The sequence below is a fragment of the Bos indicus genome, chromosome 11, assembly GCF_029378745.1.
Source record: "Bos indicus isolate NIAB-ARS_2022 breed Sahiwal x Tharparkar chromosome 11, NIAB-ARS_B.indTharparkar_mat_pri_1.0, whole genome shotgun sequence".
Taxonomy (NCBI): Eukaryota; Metazoa; Chordata; class Mammalia; order Artiodactyla; family Bovidae; genus Bos; species Bos indicus.
In genome coordinates, this window is record NC_091770.1 from 70,914,876 (window position 1) to 70,935,596 (window position 20,721).

Below are 20,721 nucleotides of genomic sequence, written 5' to 3' on the forward strand. Positions count from 1 at the left end.
GGGGAGTCACCATGTAAATATTTTGGCAATGTGCTTATAAAAGCCACCAAGACTAAACATGAATTATGCATTTTTAAAGTCAAGAGACGACTGTTTCAAACTTGCTGACCTTTTCTATGATGACAACTGGCTGTTGATAATATGTCACCTAGCATATATTAAAAAAAACAAAAAACAAAAAACAACCTCACTTCATGGAAATGGAGAGGAAGTAATTGCTTCCAGAAAGTAAGTTGTAGAGTGTGATATGCAAAGGTACTCTTTAAAACAAAATTAGGGAGACTTCCCTGGTGACCTAGTGGTTAAGAATCCACCTGCCAATGCAGGGGACACAGGTTCCATCCCTGATCTGGGAACTAAGATCCCACATACCTTGGGCAACGAAGCCTGTGTGTCACAACTACTGAGCCTGAGCACTAGAGCCCATAAGCTGCAAGTACTAAGGCCGTGGGCCACAACTACTGAAGCCCACATGCCCTAGAGCCTGTGTCTGCAACAAGAGAAGCTGCCTCAGAGAAAAGCACTGTGCACCTAGAGAGTAGCCCTCACTTGTCGTAACTAGAGAAAGCCCACACACAGCAACGAAGACCCAGAGCAGCCAAAAGCAAAATAATAATAACAAAAAAGGCACAGGGAGGGTTTGGGAAGGAGAGGATTGGGAGTTCGGGATTAACAGATGCAAACTATTGTATAGATAATGAATAAACAACAAGGTCCTGCTGTGTAGCACAGGGAACTGCATTCAACAGCCTGTGATAAGCCATAATGGAAAGGAATACGAAAAAGAATCACTTTGCTATACACAGAAATTAACACATTGGGCTTCCCTCATCGCTCAGTCAGTAAAGCATCTGCCTGCAATGCAGGAGACCTGGGTTTGATTCCTGGGTTGGGAGGATCCCCTGGAGAAGGGAACGGCTACCCACTCCAGAATTTTTGCCTGGAGAATCCCCTGGACAGAGGACCTGGTGGGCTATAGTCCTTGGGGTCACAAGAGTAGGACACTTAGTGACTAAAACCACCAAATCAACTATAATTCAATAAACTAAACTTTTAAAAGTCAATAAAATGACAACAAAGGCGGTGTTGGGAGTTGACTTTGAAAGTAGATGTTTGGAAGCATTGCTACTATCATGCGATTGTGCTTCTGGCAATCATGTACTTCCTCCGTAAATTCTTATATCTGTGTACATTAAAGAAATCTAGGAAGAAAACTTCAAAACTTGAAAATTACTCCAACTGTGGAGTATAAGCCCATTTATGAAAAATGGGACACTTTTCAATTAGTTTGCTAAAAAATAAAAAGATTAACTTTAGGAAAAAGAGTATTTCATGAGTGACATTTAACAAAAATCTTTACACGATTGAATGAGAATCATGACTTAGCACAACCAACCAGGTACATCTTCTGTTTGGAACTATCCATCTTGGTGAGGAATCTTTTTTCAGCCATGACCACGTTTTTGCTTTTTAAAAATCCTGCCTGGATATATTTGTCTTTATGCCAAAACACTTGTAAAATATATAATTTTTTTTAATGGAAGAAGGTACCCATGAAAACAAAGTGTCTAAGGATCATGGAAGTCACAATGCAGTCCTGCACACAGTCCTGGGCCCTGGAAGGTGGTGACCATTGTATCCCCAGCCCTGCCCAGAGCATAACCAGTATTAGTGGGGACTGAGGCAAGAAATGTTTAACATCTTCTGTGCACCAAGCTCTGGGAAGCAAATGAAAGCAACAGGGTGTCCTGTTCTGCCTGGGAAGAGGCGACGTGCACACAGGAAACCAAGAGCGGGACTAGCAGTCCTACTGTGGGCAGTTCTTCCTTCTGTCTCTGCTTATTTTTGAGCCATGACTACCTTTGAAGACAAGTTTAGAAAGAAAATTAACCTAAAACCAGACCTTTGCATAGTCAAATCACAAAGCTCTCAATCAAGATTTTATTTTATTTTTTGGCTGCATCATGCAGCTTGTGGAATCTTAGTTCCCTGACCAGGGATTGAGCCCATGCCATAGGCAGCGAAAGTTTGGAGTCCTAACCCCTGGACTACTAGGGAATTTCCCCAAGATTTTGAAAGTAGTGACATATATTCAATCAAAATGCTCTCTTCCTCCCAAATCTTAACTACCTTGTTCTTTACAAATGTCTATTTTTATGTGTTTTGTAACTGATATATTAATATATATATCTGTCTCCTGATATATATGTAGGAGACAGAAGAAATTTGGGTTCGATCCCAGGGTCGGGAAGATCCCCTATTGGAGGGCATGGTAACCCACTCCAGCATTCTTGCCGTGGACAGAGGAGCTTAGTGGGCTAATACAACTTATAAATAAACATCTCTCCATTGTGGTTCATGTGCTAATATTTTTTGCAGGTACATAATTGAAAGAGTGTGGCAATGCCTTCAGCAGACTGTAAATACCTTGGAGGTGACCTATCTTCCTTGCTAAGGTTTACTGATGGCCCACACAGGACACATGATTATGAGCTTCAGTTCCATAGGCTGGCTGGCTGGCTGAATGAAAACTATCAGTAAAAGTGTTTCTATCATGGGAACAACATAAATATCAACTCAGGGGGGAAAGGACTGAATACATAAATAAGCATTTGGCAGAGGGACAAAAACAATCAAATATGAAGCCTGAGGTGCATCCTATGAAAAACACTTACTAGTAGCTAAATTCATGTAGTGCTTACTCCATGCCAGGAGTGTTCTGGGCTTAACACTCAGACCCTCTTGAATTTTCACAACGGCCTTGTGATATGCGCCAGCACAGGGCTTGCTGTCACAGGCCCCTGTGCCACCTTCTAGAAGGTGAACTATTCTGGGGACCAATTCTGAGAACTATTTCCTTGTCTGCTCAGGGTATTTCAGACCCAAAGAGATCCCGATCATGTGCCTTCCTGTGTAAAACGAGTTACAGAAATAGAGCTGCAAGAGAAAGGTTGAAATGGAGCCTCCATGTATAATGACATTATCATTGATTTCCTGGGCACAGGAGATATGCTCTGAGTGATTTTTCCAGCAAGTGGAAAAAACCAACCTGCCCTGCAGGCCTCCTTGTGGACAGGGCATCCTCAATTCTACTCCAGGGCCCGGCACTTCCTCTCTAGGGGGTTGATGCCCTTTGGCCACCTCTGTTCCTCTGCCCACAAATGGGGAACAGGGGTTCAGGGAGTTCCTGTCTGGCTTTTGAGAAATCAGAGCACTAAGTGGTCTAAGGCAGGGCTGGCTTTTTCACTTCTAAACCTAGGCAGGTATAGAAATGGACTAAAAGCAGACTTTCTTCCACGACAGAGTCCCCTGATGGAGTGGGCAGAGGAAACAGCTGCCTCCCAGGTGATGTGGGGACCAGGAGGTGTGAGCGTGCCCTCCTTTGCATCCTAGACCCTGAGATATTCCCCAAGTCAGAGGAACCGAGATGATAACGCTTGGAAGGAGGCTGTCCTGTCAACCTCTTTCATATCCTTTTCGGATATCAGCAAAGACAGACAATTCAAATTAAATTAATTTAATGGTTCCTCAGAAAGGAACCATCAGAGGCACTTGCAGCCACCCTGTTCACCTCTGAGTGGGAGACCCTGGCTGCTGCCTTGGTTGTTCTATCCAGAGGAGAGGCCTCTTCCACTCTTCCCCTTCCAGGGGAGGCTGAGTTTTTGCTGGGAGACCAATCATTTTATTCTTAGGTTGAGAACCCAAGTGGACAATGCAGAGTGGCTGAGGGTAGGGAGAGCAGAGCTCATGGACATGCTATCAGCCCAGTTTGTACACAGGAGATGAGAAAAATGACAGCTGCCATTGATCAAACTCCTCCTCTGCCAGCCCCTTTTCATACATTTGCTTCATTTAATCTGCTAATAGCCTTTTAAGGTAGACGTTATCCATGCTTTATTGCAGTTGAAGAAAGAAGGTCAGTCCTAATAATTCAGGATGGGAATCATTTTGTACTCCTGTCTGCTCCCCAGCTCCCCTCCACCCAGAGCCCGCAGGTGCTCGAGACTTTATTTGATCATGAAGGATGGAATTCAAGCGACTGAAACACCACCCAGGTGAATGTATTCAGGAGAAGCCTCTGCTTTCTCCTGCTCCTCTCACTGTCCTCACTTCCTGCTCACCCAGCACAGGGTGACAGTGTTCTGATGGCAGCAGGCTTGTTGCTAGATGGGACAGCCATAGCCCAGTAGGGGTGGGTCCTGGGCCTCCAGGAAGGCACACGTTCCCTTGGCCCTTGGTGTGTCACAGTGCCAGCTGCCAAACAGAGGCACAAGCTTCTAGTGACACGTCTTATGGATTTCGCATAGAGCACAGCGGGTACACATTTGAGTGGCCTCCTGTTGCTGAAGCCTGGTGAGTCCTGGCTGCCACCCAGCAATGCCATGCGGCTCAGGTGTGCTTTGTCGCTCAGTCGTGGTCTGACTCTTGCAACCCCATGGACTGTAGCCCACCAGGCTCCTCTGTCCATGGGATTTCCCAGGCAAGAGTACTGGAGTGGGTTGCTGTTTCCTACTCCAGGGGATCTTCCTGACCCAGGGATCGAACCTGCATCTCTTGCTCCTCTGCATTGGCAAACAGATTCTTTACCTCTGCGCCACCGGGGAAGCCTATGCTTGCTCAGGAGCCGGCCTCAAACTGATCTGCTGCAGGGAGGCAGATTCCCTGCCAGCTGGATGTGGGATCTCTTTTTCTTTGCCCAGGTCAACTTTGACTTGTATTTATTTCACCCAGGTGACTTTGGAATGAGCACTCGCAACTTCTGTAGGTGGCACTCAGGAAAAAACCCCCTCCAACTGGTCATTGAACAAATAAGCAGTTTAATTTAGCTTGGTTCTTTTATAAAAACATCTTCCTCCTTCCTTCTTTTAACTTAAAAAATATGAAGTACACATACAGAAAAAGTCTGAAGTGTATATACATTCAATTATAAGAACAGTAATCAAGCAAGATCTTGTGAAACTACCACCCACGTTTAGAAATTGCCATTCCAGTATCTTAGAAGCCTTCTGTAGATCCTTCTTCAATTGCCAACCCCTCCTTCTCTCAAAAGTAACATTACTGATTTTTCTGATAATTGTTACACTGATTTCCTTGACGACTACTACTACCTAACAGAGGTCCCTTGTGGCTCAGATGGTAAAGCATCTGCCTACAATGCAGGAGACTCGGGTTCCATCCCTGGGTCCGGAAGTTCCCCTGGAGAAGGAAATGGCAGCCCACTCCAGTATTCTTGCCTGGAAAATCCCATGGATGGAGAAGCCCGGTAGATTACAGTCCATGGGGTCGCAAAGAGTCGGACACGACTGAGCGACTTCACTGTCACTACCTAATCCCATGTTTAAATGGAGCCGTATTACACGTGTTCTTTGCCATACTTTTTGCTCAGTTATATGTGAGTCACCCAAGCTGATGAATGTAACTGTAGTTATTTCCACTGATGCATAAATACTTAGATTAATATACCATAGGTTATTTTCCCATTCCAATTATTGATGGATATTCATCTCATTTCTGGCTTAATTGTTTTTATGAACAACACTGCCACAAATATTCTTGTGCACATCTCCCCAAAGAGACACATTTGCAAATGATCATTTGAGAACCATCACCTAGGGATGGAATTAATGGATCATTGCTTTCCACTTGTTTAACCCTACTAGGTTTTCATAATATATCCTATTGTTTTATATATTTTCTCATAATTAAAAAAGTTTTCCCCTTATGAATTTTAAAAAGTATTTTCAAAAAGTTAAAAAAAATTCTCAATATAGGATGAACATATGTCTAGACTTTCGGTTCAGTTCAGTCAGTCATGTCTGACTCTTTGTGACCCCAAGGACTGCATGGACTGCAGCACACCAGGCTTCCCTGTCCATCACCAACTCCCGGAGCTTGCTCAACCTCATGTCCGCCGAGTCAGTGATGCCATCCCACCGTCTAGACTTTAACTCAGTTATTAACGAGGGAATCATTATGATGGTCAAGTTTGGTTTAAATGAGAATTTGAGGAAGGAGATTTACATTGTTAGTTGGCCAAAGAAATGCTGAAATATGTTTCTAATAGAAAACTGGTTAATGTTCTACAGGGTGATAAAATCATAACCTTGATTTTATCTTTTTTATCAGTCAGAAATATGTTAACATTAACATAATTTCAGAGTATCTGGGCTCTAATCAAATAGAAAGGTCAAACACAAGTGTATTTTAGATAACAATATTTCTTGAGCGAGCTTGTTCAGCAGTGACATTAAAGGACATGTGGTCACTCTTGCCTGCCTTCTAAGTTTGGGATATTTTTTTCTTAACAATACAGCAATTTGCTTCCAAGTTTGTGGTGAGGATCAAATGAAAGCATATAAAAATACTTTGTAAACTGTAAGGTACCAAATATATCTTCCTTATATGGTTGTTTCACCAAATCCCCATTGAATAATCTATTGGCTTTGATATGGATATGAGAAGGGAGTGCATTATTGAATATCTACTTTTTAAACTATTGCTTTCATCTAATTTAATTCTAACAAAAAGACTGAAAAAACAGTGAATCTGCTTCAGTTTCTCTGTCTATAAGATTGGGATAACTGTAGTACCTTTCTCATTGGGCTGTTGTGAGAATTAATGAGTAATATAGACTATTAAAAACAGTACTTGATACGCAGTAAATACACCAGACGTTGGTTTATTGAATTTCTAATCTGTTATTTGAACAAATCTAATGAAGATTATTTTAATAACAATATATTTTATTTTTAGAATTTCCATTTGGTTCTTAGTTTTTTAATAAATCTGCCCTTATTAAAAAATACTACCTTTTTCTTGTCTCATGTTTTAAGTGCCTTTTGTCTTTAATCTTCTGAAATCTACTTGTCTGTAGTCTGTCTTCAGTACTGTTACATAAAATGGGGCTCTAATCCTATCATATGTTTCCTGTCATATATTGGGTCTACTAATTCTCACTGGGATTGTCTCTTCATTTTTTTCCCCTAATTAAAAGACTTGCTAGCTGCTATAACCCCACTGTAGTTAATTTTTCTTTCCTTTTTTTGGCTGCTCTGTGTCTGCGTGTGTTGCCACGTGCAGGCTGTCTCCAGTTGAGGTGAGTGGGGGCTACTCTTGTGATGCGCGAGCTCCGCATTGCAGTGGCTTCTTTTGTAGAGCGTGGGCTTTAAGCATGTGGGCTTCAGTAGCTGTGGTGTAGTTGTCCTGCAGCCTGTAGTTGTCTGGCTTAGTTGTCCTGCGGCGTGTGGAATATTCCCAGACCAGGGATTGAACCCGTCCCCTACATTGACAGGCAGCTTCTTATCCACTGTACCACCAGATGAGTCCTATAGTAAAATTTTAAAAGCTTACTAGCTAGAGATGGCTGAATTCTTCAGACCCATTGGAAGCACAAAAACTTACGGTGCCATCATAGCCTTGTGATGCTAATATGTATCCCTGTTTTTCTAGATCACATTTGATCTTATATCACATTTATTTGCAGTTCAGGCCAATTTTCAGCTAGAATCATCTATTTTGTATTTTGGGGTTATTCTTCTACTCTGGAAACCAGTATTCATTTTGATGAATGTTCCATTATGGAATGAAACCATAACTCTGGGTCAATTAACACTTTCTGAGTCTTGAGTTTCTCTTCTGTTTAAAAAAAAGGGGGGGGGGGAAGCGGGGGGATGATCAAAGGCATATGGAAGCTTAATTGTGCACCATTTGTCTGTTGTAGTGTAAACATTGTATGTCAACTTTTATTGGCATTATTTTTCTTGTACCAATCTTTTCCCAGTAGCATTCAGTCCCAAATCAAATACTGCCTGATACTATAACTATTATAACAATATAATCATATTAATTCCTTGTCCTTGCCATAGTGTCCCCCCTAATCTCATGCTGGCTCAAACATCCTCATTTTCTGGAAAACATCTTTCTTGTTGTCCTATATACACACCATACTCATTCATCTCTCTACTTAAATGGAGTTTTCCAGTCTCCATGACCCCATTCTTTTCAGCCTCTAACCAAAGCATCTCTTCATCCTTCAGAACTCAAATTTCCATGTTCTTTATGAAGGCTTTTGACCAAGTGTAATCCACATTAATCTTTTCTGATGCTGGGTTCAATTCCTGGGTTGGGAAGATCCCCTGGAGAAGGAAATGGCAACCCACTCCAGTGTTCTTGCCTGGGAAATTCCATGGACCGAGGAGCCTGGCAGGCTTCAGTCCACGAGGTTGTAAAGAGTCAGACATGACTGAGGGACTAACGCTTTTCTTTCAACCTTTTTTGAATGAAAAAGCCTCCATGGAAAGTATCATGGAGTGCTGCTTTCTTAGGATTTGGTGACTTTGCTCCTGGTGTGGCCATGGTTGTCTTCCTAACTAGACTGAACATTTTCCTGGGGGAAAAGGGAATGTTCCAGTGTATATATACTACCACCAGGTTCAAGTAAGTGCTCTCATGTATTTTTAAATTTCAGCTTTTTAGCATAGATTTGGTGGGAATGTGGGTGGGTTTGTAGTTGAGTCCCTCCAGAGGGGGTTTCCTTTTATTTCTCCAAAGTGTTCCTTGGTTCCCCATGTGGAACCACATCTTTCATAAATTTTTCAGACTGGGGGCTCCTGGATTACTCAGGTAGTATAAATTTCAATCCCAATCCAAGTGAGGGTAGACTTGTGAGTTTCATGGTCCTTTGAAGTAGGAACTACTGAAATGGAAACTTAGGAAATCAAAAACAAATTGAATTATTCAACCTCATGGGTTGTCTTGGTTGTTATGCTGTGTTAAGCCAAGAACACAAGCTGGGATGTGGTCGTTCTTTAGGGTGTGTGATTATTTAGTCATTGTTTTTTGTCCACAGGAAGAAGTGGGGGCAGGTATGCCGTTTCCTCTTGTTCAGAAGCAGAAATTGAAACTAGAAAACTGGGACTGGGAGTTCCTCTGGAGAGACTATTCATTTTTGCCAAAGAGAAATAAGATGATGAACCTTTGTGAGTGGAAGGCAAGTAGTCTTCATCCACACATTACTCCCAAGTCCCCAAACCCATCTCTGAACCTAAGTCCCCAGTAATCTAGACCCAAGCTCAACTCTTCATAGAAGAGCAAATGACCCACCTTCATGTGTGCAGTGTTTTAGAGGAACAGAAAACTTTTATACAGCTTCTGTTTTTTTAAGCAAAACTGGGAGATAGGCAAAATAAATACTCTTATTTCCATTTTTCCATTGTATAGATGAAATGTCTGAGAAACTGGAACTCAGGTTGGTAATGGGGTTTGATGAAAGCCACACATTCAGATGATATATCATATTCTTTGAAATCTCAGGCTTTGGGATCAGAAAGATACGTTGATCCTGATTTAATAGACTTTTGCTTGTTTTTTATGGACGTGAAGTTCCCATGACATATCATTAGCCATTTTAAAATGAGCAATTCAGTGGCATTCAGTGGATTGACAATGTTGTGAAATCACTAGCTCTGTCTTCAGAGTTTTTTATTATCCCCTCCCTAGGTTTTTGTGCTGAATAAAAGAGCTTATCTGTGTAAGAATTCAGCTGAGGGGCTTGTCCCTGGTAGGGGCTGAATGAAGGGAGGCTGTGTTAACAGACTCTGTCTAGCTCTCTCATAAACTTGGTACTGTAGAAAGAGGGATTCTTTCCTAAATGTAGCACCTCGAGAAAGGTTGAGGATATATGAAGTGTTCGTATCCCAATCCTTTTGTAAAATGACATTTCAAAGTTGCTGTCTTCTGGGAAACCTTTCCCAAGGAACTCCTATTCTCAAGAGCAGACACATTAACCCACAGCTGCCCCAGGACTGAGTCACACAGTCACAGAGCATCTTATCTTCTGAAAAGAGTGCATCTCTGGGCCAGGACATGCGCAACCTTGGAGGCACTGCAGTGTTCTACCTTGCCCTGAGCACAGAAATGTGCATAATAGATATGTGTTGGATTGTATCCAGTGGTGGCCGGCAATGGTGACTGGCATTTCCCCCACATTTGAAATAGGGTTTTGGTGATGGAAGACAGGCTTGTAGGGTGACAGTCTGGGCTTGGCTGGCCATCCCTTGGGCAGTTCTGGTTGAGATGAAAGTTTCTAGTTCCCACACCTGCAGCATGCAAGAGGTGAAAGGTGAGTGCTTCAAGCAGGCAAACTCAAGAATAGAACAGCTTTGGCCTTTATTTAAATGCACCAATTCCAGGAGGGTAGGTCCCAGGCCCCAGGAAGCCACGACTATCCATTTGGCCTCCTGTGCCCCAGCTTTGGAGTGGCCTCTGTAGTGGGCAAACGGGGGCCGATGTGGAGGGCTGGGAAGTTCAAGATGAGAGCCCGTACAAGGCTGGCAGGCCTAGAAGCTCATGGTGTTCAGACTTAGGGGAGAGTTTTCCTTCTGGTGGCCTCTTAGGGCTCTCCAGGTCATCACCGCACCGATGCCAACCACCAGGCCACCTCCTGCCGCCACTGGCATGGCCCAGGAGAGCACTGAGGGTTCTGTGTCAGCCTGGTCTTGGAGCAGCTGACTGTTCCTCAGGGTGCGGAGATAGGGGTTCTCCTGTGGAGGAGGAGAGAGTTCTGGGTCAGGGGCTGGAAAACCATCCATCTGAGGCTTGTGGTCTCTATCCCAGTGATGGAGCAATGGCCTTGTTTCCACAGCCCATCTCTTATTTGTAAAGCTTCTTCATCCACACTCAGCCCAAGCCCCTTGGATGAGGAGGGGTATCCAAAGTGGATACACTTTTGGTTTGGTTTTTGGTTTCTCACCAGCACCTCCTTTCTTGTCAACTCAGTTTTGAATGATCAGGAACTGATAGGTGACCCATGGAAGGGAGACCTGGGGTGCTGGCAGAGCCCCCACCTCTGTTTCCTCTAGGCTGCCACTGGACAGCTACTCCCCTCCTCCCATCCCAGGGGTGCCTGTGAATGGGAAGGTTGGGGTGCATGGACAGCTGGTTCTGCAGTGGACTAAGCACCCCAAATGCAAAGGGCCTGCCTCCCTGGATCTGTTCTGTTCCCCCAGTGAAGGCTGATGGCATGCTGGCATGTGCTGGGAGCTCGGAGAGTGCCTGAGGGTTGAGATGTGATGTCGTTCGTGGTCCAGTTGGGAGACGAGAGGTGTTTAGAAATAATCACATCGCCACGGGGCCTGGGTCAGGGCTTGTGAGAGGTATGCAGAGAAAAGACACCAACACTGGGGTGCATCTGGGGTGGGAGTGTAGAGGAGATAGGGTGAACAACAGCAGAGAAGGGGCAACACCTCGGCCTTGTAGGATATGAACATTTTCCACAGCGGAAATGGGGGATGACCCTCCAAGGGGAGCAGATGGCCGAAGTGGAAGCACAGACAGGGGCCATTGTGGGTCTTGTTTGGGAAGTGGCTCCATTTTCTAGGAGCAGAGTCGTGTATCTAAAGTGATACAGGGAGGTGGGCCTCCGGTCTGGACTTTCTTCGGTGGGACATGGGGACCAGGGAAAGGTTTCAAGCAGTCTTGACAAGATTGGAATTCCTTCCAGGTATGCCACTCTGTGTCTGGCAATGATTACAGAATGGGCAGAGAAGGCAGACAAGAGCCAGGGAGGCAAGGTGGGGGGCTCTGTCAGTGGTCTGGGGGAGGGTGTCTGGGCCTGGACACTGGGAGTGCTAGAAAGCCAGAAAGAGATGCAGGTACCCAGCACAGACATGATGTCTTATTTCTCTGCCTTGCAGCCCCCAGTATCAGGAGCATGCCTGGCGTGGGAGGGCTTCTTGGTACACGTTTAAGGCAGAGGATGCCTCAGACCCTCTGGGATTGTGGTGGGTAATGAGGGTCTGGCCAGTGTTTGTTCATCTGCCTCCCCTGGGCCTCTTCCTGCTTCGGTGAGCCTGTACTTTCTCCCTTGCCTCACTCCCGGCTCCCTCCTCATTTCTCAGGAGGACCTGAGAAATGTCAGGGGCAGCCAGGGGAGGTGAGATTTGAGAAGGGTGGCCATGAATGACCGTGTCCAATGGTAGAGCCTCCCAGGGGACTTTGGTGCCTCTGGGTGGCCAGGGCCCCCCTCCCCCAGGTCAGACTCCTGTTGCATACCAGAGAGGAGGGACCTTACTCACAGCAGAGGGGCACTTGAGCTTGGTTCGGCTGTAGGTGAAGTTGTTGGAGGTGGTCTTATGGCCCAAGGGTTCTAGCTGAAGAGAGAAAAGGAAACCTTGATTTCCTCCAAGGCTGAGCCCCAACCGCTATTGGAGGGAAGAGTATCTCACACCAGGTTCGTCCCTTTTTCTGAAACCAGCAAAGGCGCAAGACCCACGGCCGACACTTGCCACCCTGAGGCCAGAGCTGGACCTGACTTATGACTCAGAGATTGGCAAATCAGAGTCCATCAGAGCAGAAGGACCCTGAGACTATATCTGGGATTTACTGCGAAGGACACTGAGACCTAGGGGAGTCTGATTCATTCAGAGGCCTCAGCAAATGATGAGTCAGGGTTGGGGGGCACAGGGCTCAGGACCTCCATCTCCTGTATCCCTGGGAGTGGCTGTGAATGCAGATACTCTGCATTTTCAACTTTACAAAATGGTGATGAGCATATTTCCCAACTTCTCGAAGTGTCTGGGGATAATCAATTTCAAGAACACTTTGAAAATGCACTGGTTACCATGACATCATTACTATGCTTGACTTGTTGATCCTTAAGAAATTGGAGCTTTCTTGCTTGAGCTACTTTTGTGTTTTTTTTGTATAGATGAAAAGGTTTACTTGAAACCTCCTGGGGAGCAATTATGGCTCATGTTTAGCTTAATGCATTTGATCCTGGGACCTCTGAGAATGAGCTGGAGGCTGCTGTAACCTCCTCCCCAGCTTCTTTAGCCAGTACCCTGCCCTGTGACACGTGGCCTGCACCAAGGAGATGGATCCCTGGCACTCACCTGTCCAGACTCCATCCTGAACGTCTGGCCTCCACCCATCCCGTGATCTGCTCTCTGCCTGTCCCTGACCTCATCAGCTCCTGACACCCACGTACTGCCCAGGAGGGAAGTGAAAGTCCACTGTGCCAGCTAATGACCACACCTGGCCCAGGACCTTGCTTTTTGGTGTCTTAAAGCCTTTTTGTACCTGTTTGTTAGTAACAATTAGAGGAGAACGAGGTGCTCTGGTCCTGGGAGAGATGCTGCTGTGAATGGACAGAGCACAGTGGGCTCATGGGCTGGGGTCCTGGCTCTGCTAATACTGCTGTGTGGGGCTAGGCGGGCTCCAGAACTACCCCAGGGTTAGGGGTGGGGCATTAAACTGTGACTGGACAACTCCACATCTGGTGTTGTGAGCATCAAATGAGAAGATGAAACACGTGTGAGCGGGAGGTGGCTTACACAGGTAACAGCATTATTTCTATTGTAACAGAACCACCTAGAGAGAGAACAGATGCCACAGATCAGGTTGGCTGACTCCCAGTGATATTCCAGGAACCCAGGAACTAACTGGCGTAGAGGAAGGTAATAATCATATGGTTTTGATGATTGTATCTGTTTCTACTGATTCCTTCAGCTTGGTACACAATCTACTCTATCCTCTATCTCCCAGGTTGAAGTCCCTCCCACCTCTCCACCAGCTGCCTTCACCTTTTTTTTTTTTTGGACTGCCTTCACTCTTATTCCCCATAGTTCTAGAAGAGTTGTTTTTAGCCCCTGTTGCACTTTCCAACAAAGGAACATCTAGTCAAAGCTTTGGTTTTTCTAGTAGTCATGTATGGATGTGAGAGTTGGACTATAAAGAAAGCTGAGCACCGAAGAATTGATGCTTTTGAACTGTGGTTTTGGAGCAGACTCTTGAGAGTCCCCTGGACTGCAAGGAGATCCAACCAGTCCATCCTAAAGGAAATCAATCCTGAATATTCATTGGAAGGACTGATGCTGAAGCTTAAACTCCAATACTTTGGCCATCTGATGTGAAGAACTGACTCATTGGAAAAGACCCTGATGCTGGGAATGATTGAAGGTGGGAGGAGAAGGGGATGACAGAGGATGAGATGGTTGGATAACATCACGGACTCAATGGATATGAGTTTGAGTAAGCTCCAGGAGTTGGTGATAGACAGGGAAGCCTAGTGTGCTGCAGTCCATGGGGTCGCAGAGAGTCAGACATGACTGAGCGACTGAACTGAACTGCACTTCCTACTCTCCCATTCTCTCTGTCTCTATCACTTGACTCAAGCTCTGGTCAAGGTCACCAGTGATCTGGATTCAGCACTCACTTTCTTTTTTGTCTTGCTTGACTTTTCAGCAGAATTTGTCAAAGTTGATGCTTCCTTTTCAAAACACTTGTCTTGGATCCCAAGACACAGCACTGTTATTTCCCTGCCCCCTCCTCCTCCTGTCCTCATCTGTTGCTAGACCAAAAGTTGGAAGAAAGCGCCAGGGTTTGGTGGTTGGCCCTATGCTTTTTTTCACCTAATCTTTCTCTAGTTGCTCTCAGTCAATCCTGTGGCCTTGAATGGCACTTCTAGGCTAATCATCCCCACATTCTCTCCACACCCACCCCGCCAAATCTCCATTGCTGACTCCCTGGACTCCAGAATCATACATTTAACACCTTACCTGATTCCTTCAGGGGGACTTCTGGAAGGCAGCTCACACTGACCATATCCAAAATAAGAACTTTTGATTTTCCCCTACCAACTGTATTTCTCTCTATGCACCTCAACTGTCCACCCAGATTCCTTGACCCCAAACTGAAGAGTCATCCCTTATTCCTCTTCTACCTCATCCACCAGCCAGTACAAACCACATCCCAGATCCAGCGACTTCCCCTCTCCACTGCCATCCCCTGGTCTCTGCCACCTTCACCTTCCACCTGGACTTTCAGCAGCTTGCTAATGGTCGAGTTCCTCTCTTGCTTCCCTCCTAGCTGTCTCTATGCAGTAGCCAGAGGGCAAACCAGGTCACATGGCTCCCCGTCGAAAGCCATCCAAGGACCCAGCCCTTGCTCTTGTCCACGTCTCTGACCTTGCTCCCTTCCCTCCAGCCACACTGGCCTTTACGCGCCTCACACACTTCAAGCTCATTCCTGACTCCTGGCCCACACAGGTCCAGTTTCCTCTGCCTGGAACACCCCGGCCTGAGACTTCAGTTTGCCTGGCAGCCTCTTGACATTCAGTTCTCAGTTCACATGTCACTCTCCAGTGAGGCCTCCCTCTCCCCACCATTTCTCTCTGTCCCAGCACTCTGCTTTAATTTTTTAAAAGCCCTGAATGTGGTCACAAACTACCTTGTTGATTATTTTTTTAAATCTCTTTTCCCCACTAGACTGGAAGCTCTCCAAGAGCAGGGCATCTCTTTTCCCCAGCACCTGTGGCAGCCCCTATGGCATCGTGGTGCTCAGGAAATAGTGGCCTAGTGGGTGGATGGATGAACTGGAGTCACAGAGACCTGGAGCCCACAGGAAAGGGAGTTGTATTTGCTAGAACCCACCTTTCCTAAGGACAGACACTGTGGATACAACAGTGTGGATACAGACACTGTGGATACAACACTGTAGATACAGACACTGTGGCAAAAGACAGGACTGAGACAGCGTGTGTACCAGGGGGCCAGGGTGATGGTGGGGGCTCTAGCCTGCTCTGGGGACTTGGAGAAGGCTTCTTGTTGAAGCTGGCACCTGAGTGCCAGTGCCAGTGTTGAGGTGGGTCAGAGCTAGTCAGGGGAAGGAGGTAGAAAGGGCAGCCAGAGAGAAGGGGATGAGCAAAGGCAAACACACAGAGGCAGGAGCCAGCATGGGTGGTGCAGGAAACTTCACTCCTTGCTGGATTGCCAAGTGCAGATCACTTGGTAGGAGTGGCTGCTGGAGGGGTTAACTGGGGCCAAGACCCGGAAGGCCTGGCATGCCGGGCTAAGGAGCCTAGCTTTTCTTCCCCAGGGAGGGGCCAGCCTTGGACATTTGAGAGCAGGGGTGTGACTTGGTCATATTTCATTTATGGAGAGCATATGGTTGCCCTGTGGAGAGGAGATCTAAAGCAGTAATTCACAAACCCTATGCAATGATCACCTGGGGAGCATCTAAAAAGTATTGAATCTAGGTGCTACCCCAGACAAAGTCAGAATTCCTAGGGATCAGGCCCAGGCACTGTTTTCTTTCTAATTGAAGCTAACATACATATAGAAACAAATATAAAAAATGAATCACTGATAAATTATAACAAAATGAACATACCCGCATAGTCAGCATCCAGGTAGGAAACAGAATATGATCAACACTCAAAAGCTCCCTCCTGCTCTCTCCATGTCCCAATAAGACCATGTATATATTTGCTTGTTTTTGAAGTTTATATGTATAGTTGTATGTTGTTAAAGTTTTAGTCTCATTGCTGTGAGGTTATTTTATTGCATGAATGTGCTGTTTGTTTACCCATCCTGGTAGACATTTGGGGGGTTTCCTGTTTGGTGGTCATGAATAGTGGTGCTATGAAAATTCTTGTCCATCTTTTGGACAAGAAATGTGTGTATACCTTTCTGTTGGGGATATACGTAGGAGTAGAATTGTTGGGTTATAGGGAATACGTGTGTTCAGCTTTAGTAGACATACAAAGTGGTTGTAGGTATTCATTATTTTTAAGAGCCCCCAAATAACTGTAATACACAGCCAGAGCTGTTTTAATGGCTGTAAGCCTTGGAGATAGGGACGTCAATTAGGAGGCTAGCATTGTTTTCTGTTTAGTGGTAGGGGAGATGCCCAGGGAGATGTCAGTGTTAGAAGAGAGTAAGATTTCCACAGAAGAGGGAGCAGGCAGCAGTGGAGGAATAGTTATCAGAAAAGAGGCGACGAGACTGTTCGTAAGAAGACAAAAGAAAATGGAAGAGAAAAACATGCCCTAGTGCTGCTGGAGTTTCTGGCTTTGCAAAAGTCTCTGAAAAAGGAGGCAAAAACTGTTCCTAGAGGAGGGGCATGAGATGGAACAGTTTCAAGAGTGTCTTTTGCCACAGTGGGGCACCCGGGGTATCAGCCAAGGCCTGCAGACACTATGTCATAGGCCTCTAATTATGAGACATGAATTCACCGGTTACACATGTGCTTATCAGGCTGGTGCTGTAGCCAGGATGCCTGGTGATTAGACCTGAGTTCTAATCCTTGTTCTGCCACTTGCTGTTTGACCCCTCGCAAATTGTTCCATGTCTCTGCATTTTAGTTACAGGACATTCTGGCTCGATGACCTACCTCTAAGATCCTCTCCAGCCCTATTGGTTTGTCACTTATTTTATGTCACTTTAGGGGTGAAATTCCAGGAAGAAGATGACCTGAGAAGTTGGCATGATGCTGTAGGTTTATATCTGAGATACTTTTGGAGGAAAACACTGGACTATGTAATTATTCCCACAAATCATATAGCACAGGATAACATATAGTTTTAGGTTTGTTTTGCTTTGTGTTTGCTGCTGTTTTTCAAATTTGGGGTATGGCTGGGGAGCTATGAACAGTCTTGTAGTAGCAATAATATGGCTCCATGCAGCATTTACCTTTCATTTTCAGATCTAAATCCCTTCCACTTGCTTTTATGAAACAGAACCATTTAATGGGAAGACCTACTGAGCTGCTTTGGAAGAGAAAGGCCAGAACTACATTAAATCATGCAGAATGAGACAGGTGGGTCCTGTAATGCTCAAGTCATCACTATGGCCATCGGTCCCAGGAGACTCAGAGGGTCCTGGCACTGAGAAGTCTCCAAATACCCCCAGGTAGGAAAACCATACCCTGACGGGGACACTGGGAGGGCAAGGCTAAGGGCTTAGCATTCCCGCCCCTCCTTGGAATCCATGGATTCCCCCAGGGTTGCAGGGGGAGAAAGGAAACCATGGAGAGATATCCAGCCTTTACTGGGGCGGGGGCGGGGGGTGGTTAAAAGCATGAATTTGAATGACTCAGTCACTGAAAGACAACTGGACTGCAAAGCAAAAAATCATCAAGAGAAACATAACTGCTCCCAGGGATTATATTGTTTTAACTTTGATTTTAAAAAACCACTGTGGAAGTAGGGTTGGGAGCAAACTCAAAGTGTTCTAATTGCAATTCCCGGTCCTGGACGGACAGAGATGACGGAAGTTCCAGGAGTGGGCAGACTGTGATGTCAACAGGAGGAAAACACCAGGAAAACACAAGCAGAGGGAGGTTGAGCCTGCAATTAAGTAGGCCAAGGAGAAAACCTCCTTACATGCTGTTCTGAGAGGAGGAGGTGGTGTAGCTAAGGAGAAAGTCAATATTGTGAGTCAGCCGAGGAAGATACTGGCCACGCTGGTGGAGCTGACAGGTGTGGGAATACTTGCACAGCGGTGCCTGGCAGAGTCACAGTGGGCCTGAAGCTGCAGTGAAAGGAGCAGGCGTGTGGATGGTTTAGTCACCATGGGAGAAGGGAGAGAACATGCAGGTTGGGGTGGGGATTGGGTTACCGCTGAGCCTAGATCAAAAGAAGCCAGTGGACTGGAAAGGCATTTCATTTGCTCTGCACAAGAGGATACAGCGCTCAGGGTTACTTGTCAAGCTCTGTGCAAACATAGCTGACTGTCCAGTCATGAGTGGCCAGCTGTAAAGGGTAGAGCAAGGCACAGGGCTGTGGCCCCTGGGCTGTACCTTCATTTCGTAAGGTCTCCTTTTCTCCCCACCAGAAAGGACTAGACTAGGTGGCAGCCTGGGAAAACTGGCTGAGTGGCTCTTTTTAGTGTTTAAACAAATAGTAGTAGGGAGTGTGGGGATTATTGTGCTGGGTGCGGCACACACATTATCTCTAAGACCTGTGTCACTGCTGTTGTTTTTGTAGATACTGATATGGATGGCCAGTGTGGACATAGTTGCTCAGTCATGTCTGACGCTTTGTGACCTCATGGACTGTAGCCTGCCAAGCTCCTCTGTCCATGGAATTTTCTGAGCAAGAATACTAGACTGGGTTGCCATTTCCTACTTCAGGGGATCTTCCTGACCCAGGGATCGAACCCGTGTCTCGCGTTGGCATGCGGATTCTTTACCACCCACACTACCTGGTAAGCCCACAAATGGCCAGAGTGGGCTCAACGGCCCAAGATCACACAGTAAAGGGGCGATGCTGGTATTTTCATCTAGTCTATCTGATGACAAAGTTATACCCCAACAGCGCTGGGAAATTACAGAAAGAATAGAATCTGTCAGGACAAATACGTGAGCTGCCATATTGAACTCTGGGGAGAAAGGAGACATATCAACCAATAGGTTTTTCTTTGTGAGAAAGAGCGTCCTCGGGGGTACCCTTGACCCGAGCCCACTCAACCCTTAGGTACTGACCATGTTATTCCAGAGAGCGATGGCCATCTCTGCGTGCCCACGTTCTGAGAAGTGGAAACAGTCCTCGGAGAAGAAGGTGAGGTCAGCGCCCCCTCTCTGTGACCAAAGGAAGGGGATTATCTTCCTGAGATGAGAGCACTGCTACCTGCCCAACCCCTCTGCCCCAGGCAGTGGCACCCTGGGCATTCTACCTTCCATCCTTTCATTTCTGCTGCCAATTGGATCAGATATTGATGGAGAAACTACCTAGTTTTGGAATTTTTATTTTTAAAAAAATTTGTAGCAACCAAATTGTTTGTTGTGGCTAAGTTGTGTCTGACTCGTCTGGGACCCCATGGGTTGTAGCCCACTAGGGCCCTCTGCGCATGGGATTTCCCAGGCAAGAATACTGGAGTGGGCTGCCATTTCCTCCTTCAGGGGTTCTTTCTAACCCAGGGATTGAACCCAGGTCTCCCGGATTCATAGCCACCTACAGTCCATCCCTTCTCCTTCAGCATCCCTGCCCTAATAGTTGAAAAGAATGTTTTGGGGAAGCTTTCATTTTATTCCAACCTGGCAAATATCAGGGCCATACCTGGGGAGCTCAGTCACTGTTAATTTTCACATTTTCTTTCCAACTACATCTAAGTTCAAGTAATACTCAAAAGGGGGGAAGGAGCAAAAGCAGAAACAGCAGCTCCTTGGGAGCACTCCTGGAGAAAGATCGTCCAAAAAAGCCCATGTGGAAAAGGAAATACATTCCCCAAGATAACGGCCACTATACATGTGCCTCCCAGCTGCTCACCTTGTTCAGGGGGACAAGAGTGTTTTGGAAGAAAGGCTGTACGACCACGGCGAAGTCCTCACGCTGCAGGTACTGGTAGGAGAGTGTCGACAGGGCACTCTAGGGATGGGGAGGGAGGCTGCTCAGTCCCACAGCGAGGCTGGACAGACGGACTGTCCCTGAGGCCTCGGGTGGGTCATGTCAGGGCCAGGAGACCCAGAGGAGCTGCTCTACTGCACAAGCATCCACCTAGACTGCACCAGGCACAGACACCAACCTGCTCTCACTGCATGAAGAAGAAGTGGATTAGAGCGTGGGACTCCAGTCCAAATGGGGAACTTTTCAACACCAGCTCCTCAAAATGCCTTAGACCTTAGCATGAGTATCCACAGTCTTGGCATTGCTTAAGTGCCCAAAGGTGGACTGTAAAAGATAGACTACCTGTGCTCACCCTCAAGGAGCTGGTTATCCATCTGTGAGATGTAAAAGTCAAAATCATATATGGCTTTAGGGTCAGTGAAGTGCTGACTGAAGTTGCCAGCAGGGAGCTTAGTCAAGGGAAGCTTCTCAGAGAGGTAAGAAGACAAAGTTCTGACCGTGACATGGATGTGCTGCAGAAAGGCCCAGGCGGGCAGGTCCAGGGAGGGGACAGCAAGAGCAGAGACAGACGTGAGAAAGTAAGGAGGGAGGGAGCCCAA

At 46.2% G+C, this 20,721-nt stretch overlaps 1 protein-coding gene and 1 long non-coding RNA gene across 2 annotated transcripts in view; one reads left to right on the forward strand and one right to left on the reverse strand.

Annotated features, from left to right (window-relative positions):
- Positions 1 to 10,150: 10,150 nt before the first annotated feature.
- PLB1 (phospholipase B1) overlaps positions 10,151 to 20,721 on the reverse strand; it is a 97,739-nt gene continuing 87,168 nt past the window's right edge. The window contains exons 50-53 of the mRNA XM_070798949.1: positions 20,045 to 20,143; positions 19,261 to 19,356; positions 12,075 to 12,149; positions 10,151 to 10,541 (exon numbers count right to left, since the gene is read on the reverse strand). Of these exons, the coding sequence (XP_070655050.1) occupies positions 10,338 to 10,541; positions 12,075 to 12,149; positions 19,261 to 19,356; positions 20,045 to 20,143 (474 nt within the window). The 3' untranslated portion in view covers positions 10,151 to 10,337. The remainder of the gene's footprint in view (positions 10,542 to 12,074; positions 12,150 to 19,260; positions 19,357 to 20,044; positions 20,144 to 20,721) is intronic.
- Positions 18,768 to 19,551, forward strand: LOC139185811 (uncharacterized). Its single transcript, XR_011569337.1, has 2 exons — positions 18,768 to 18,983; positions 19,274 to 19,551. It is a non-coding gene; the product is annotated as an uncharacterized lncRNA (long non-coding RNA).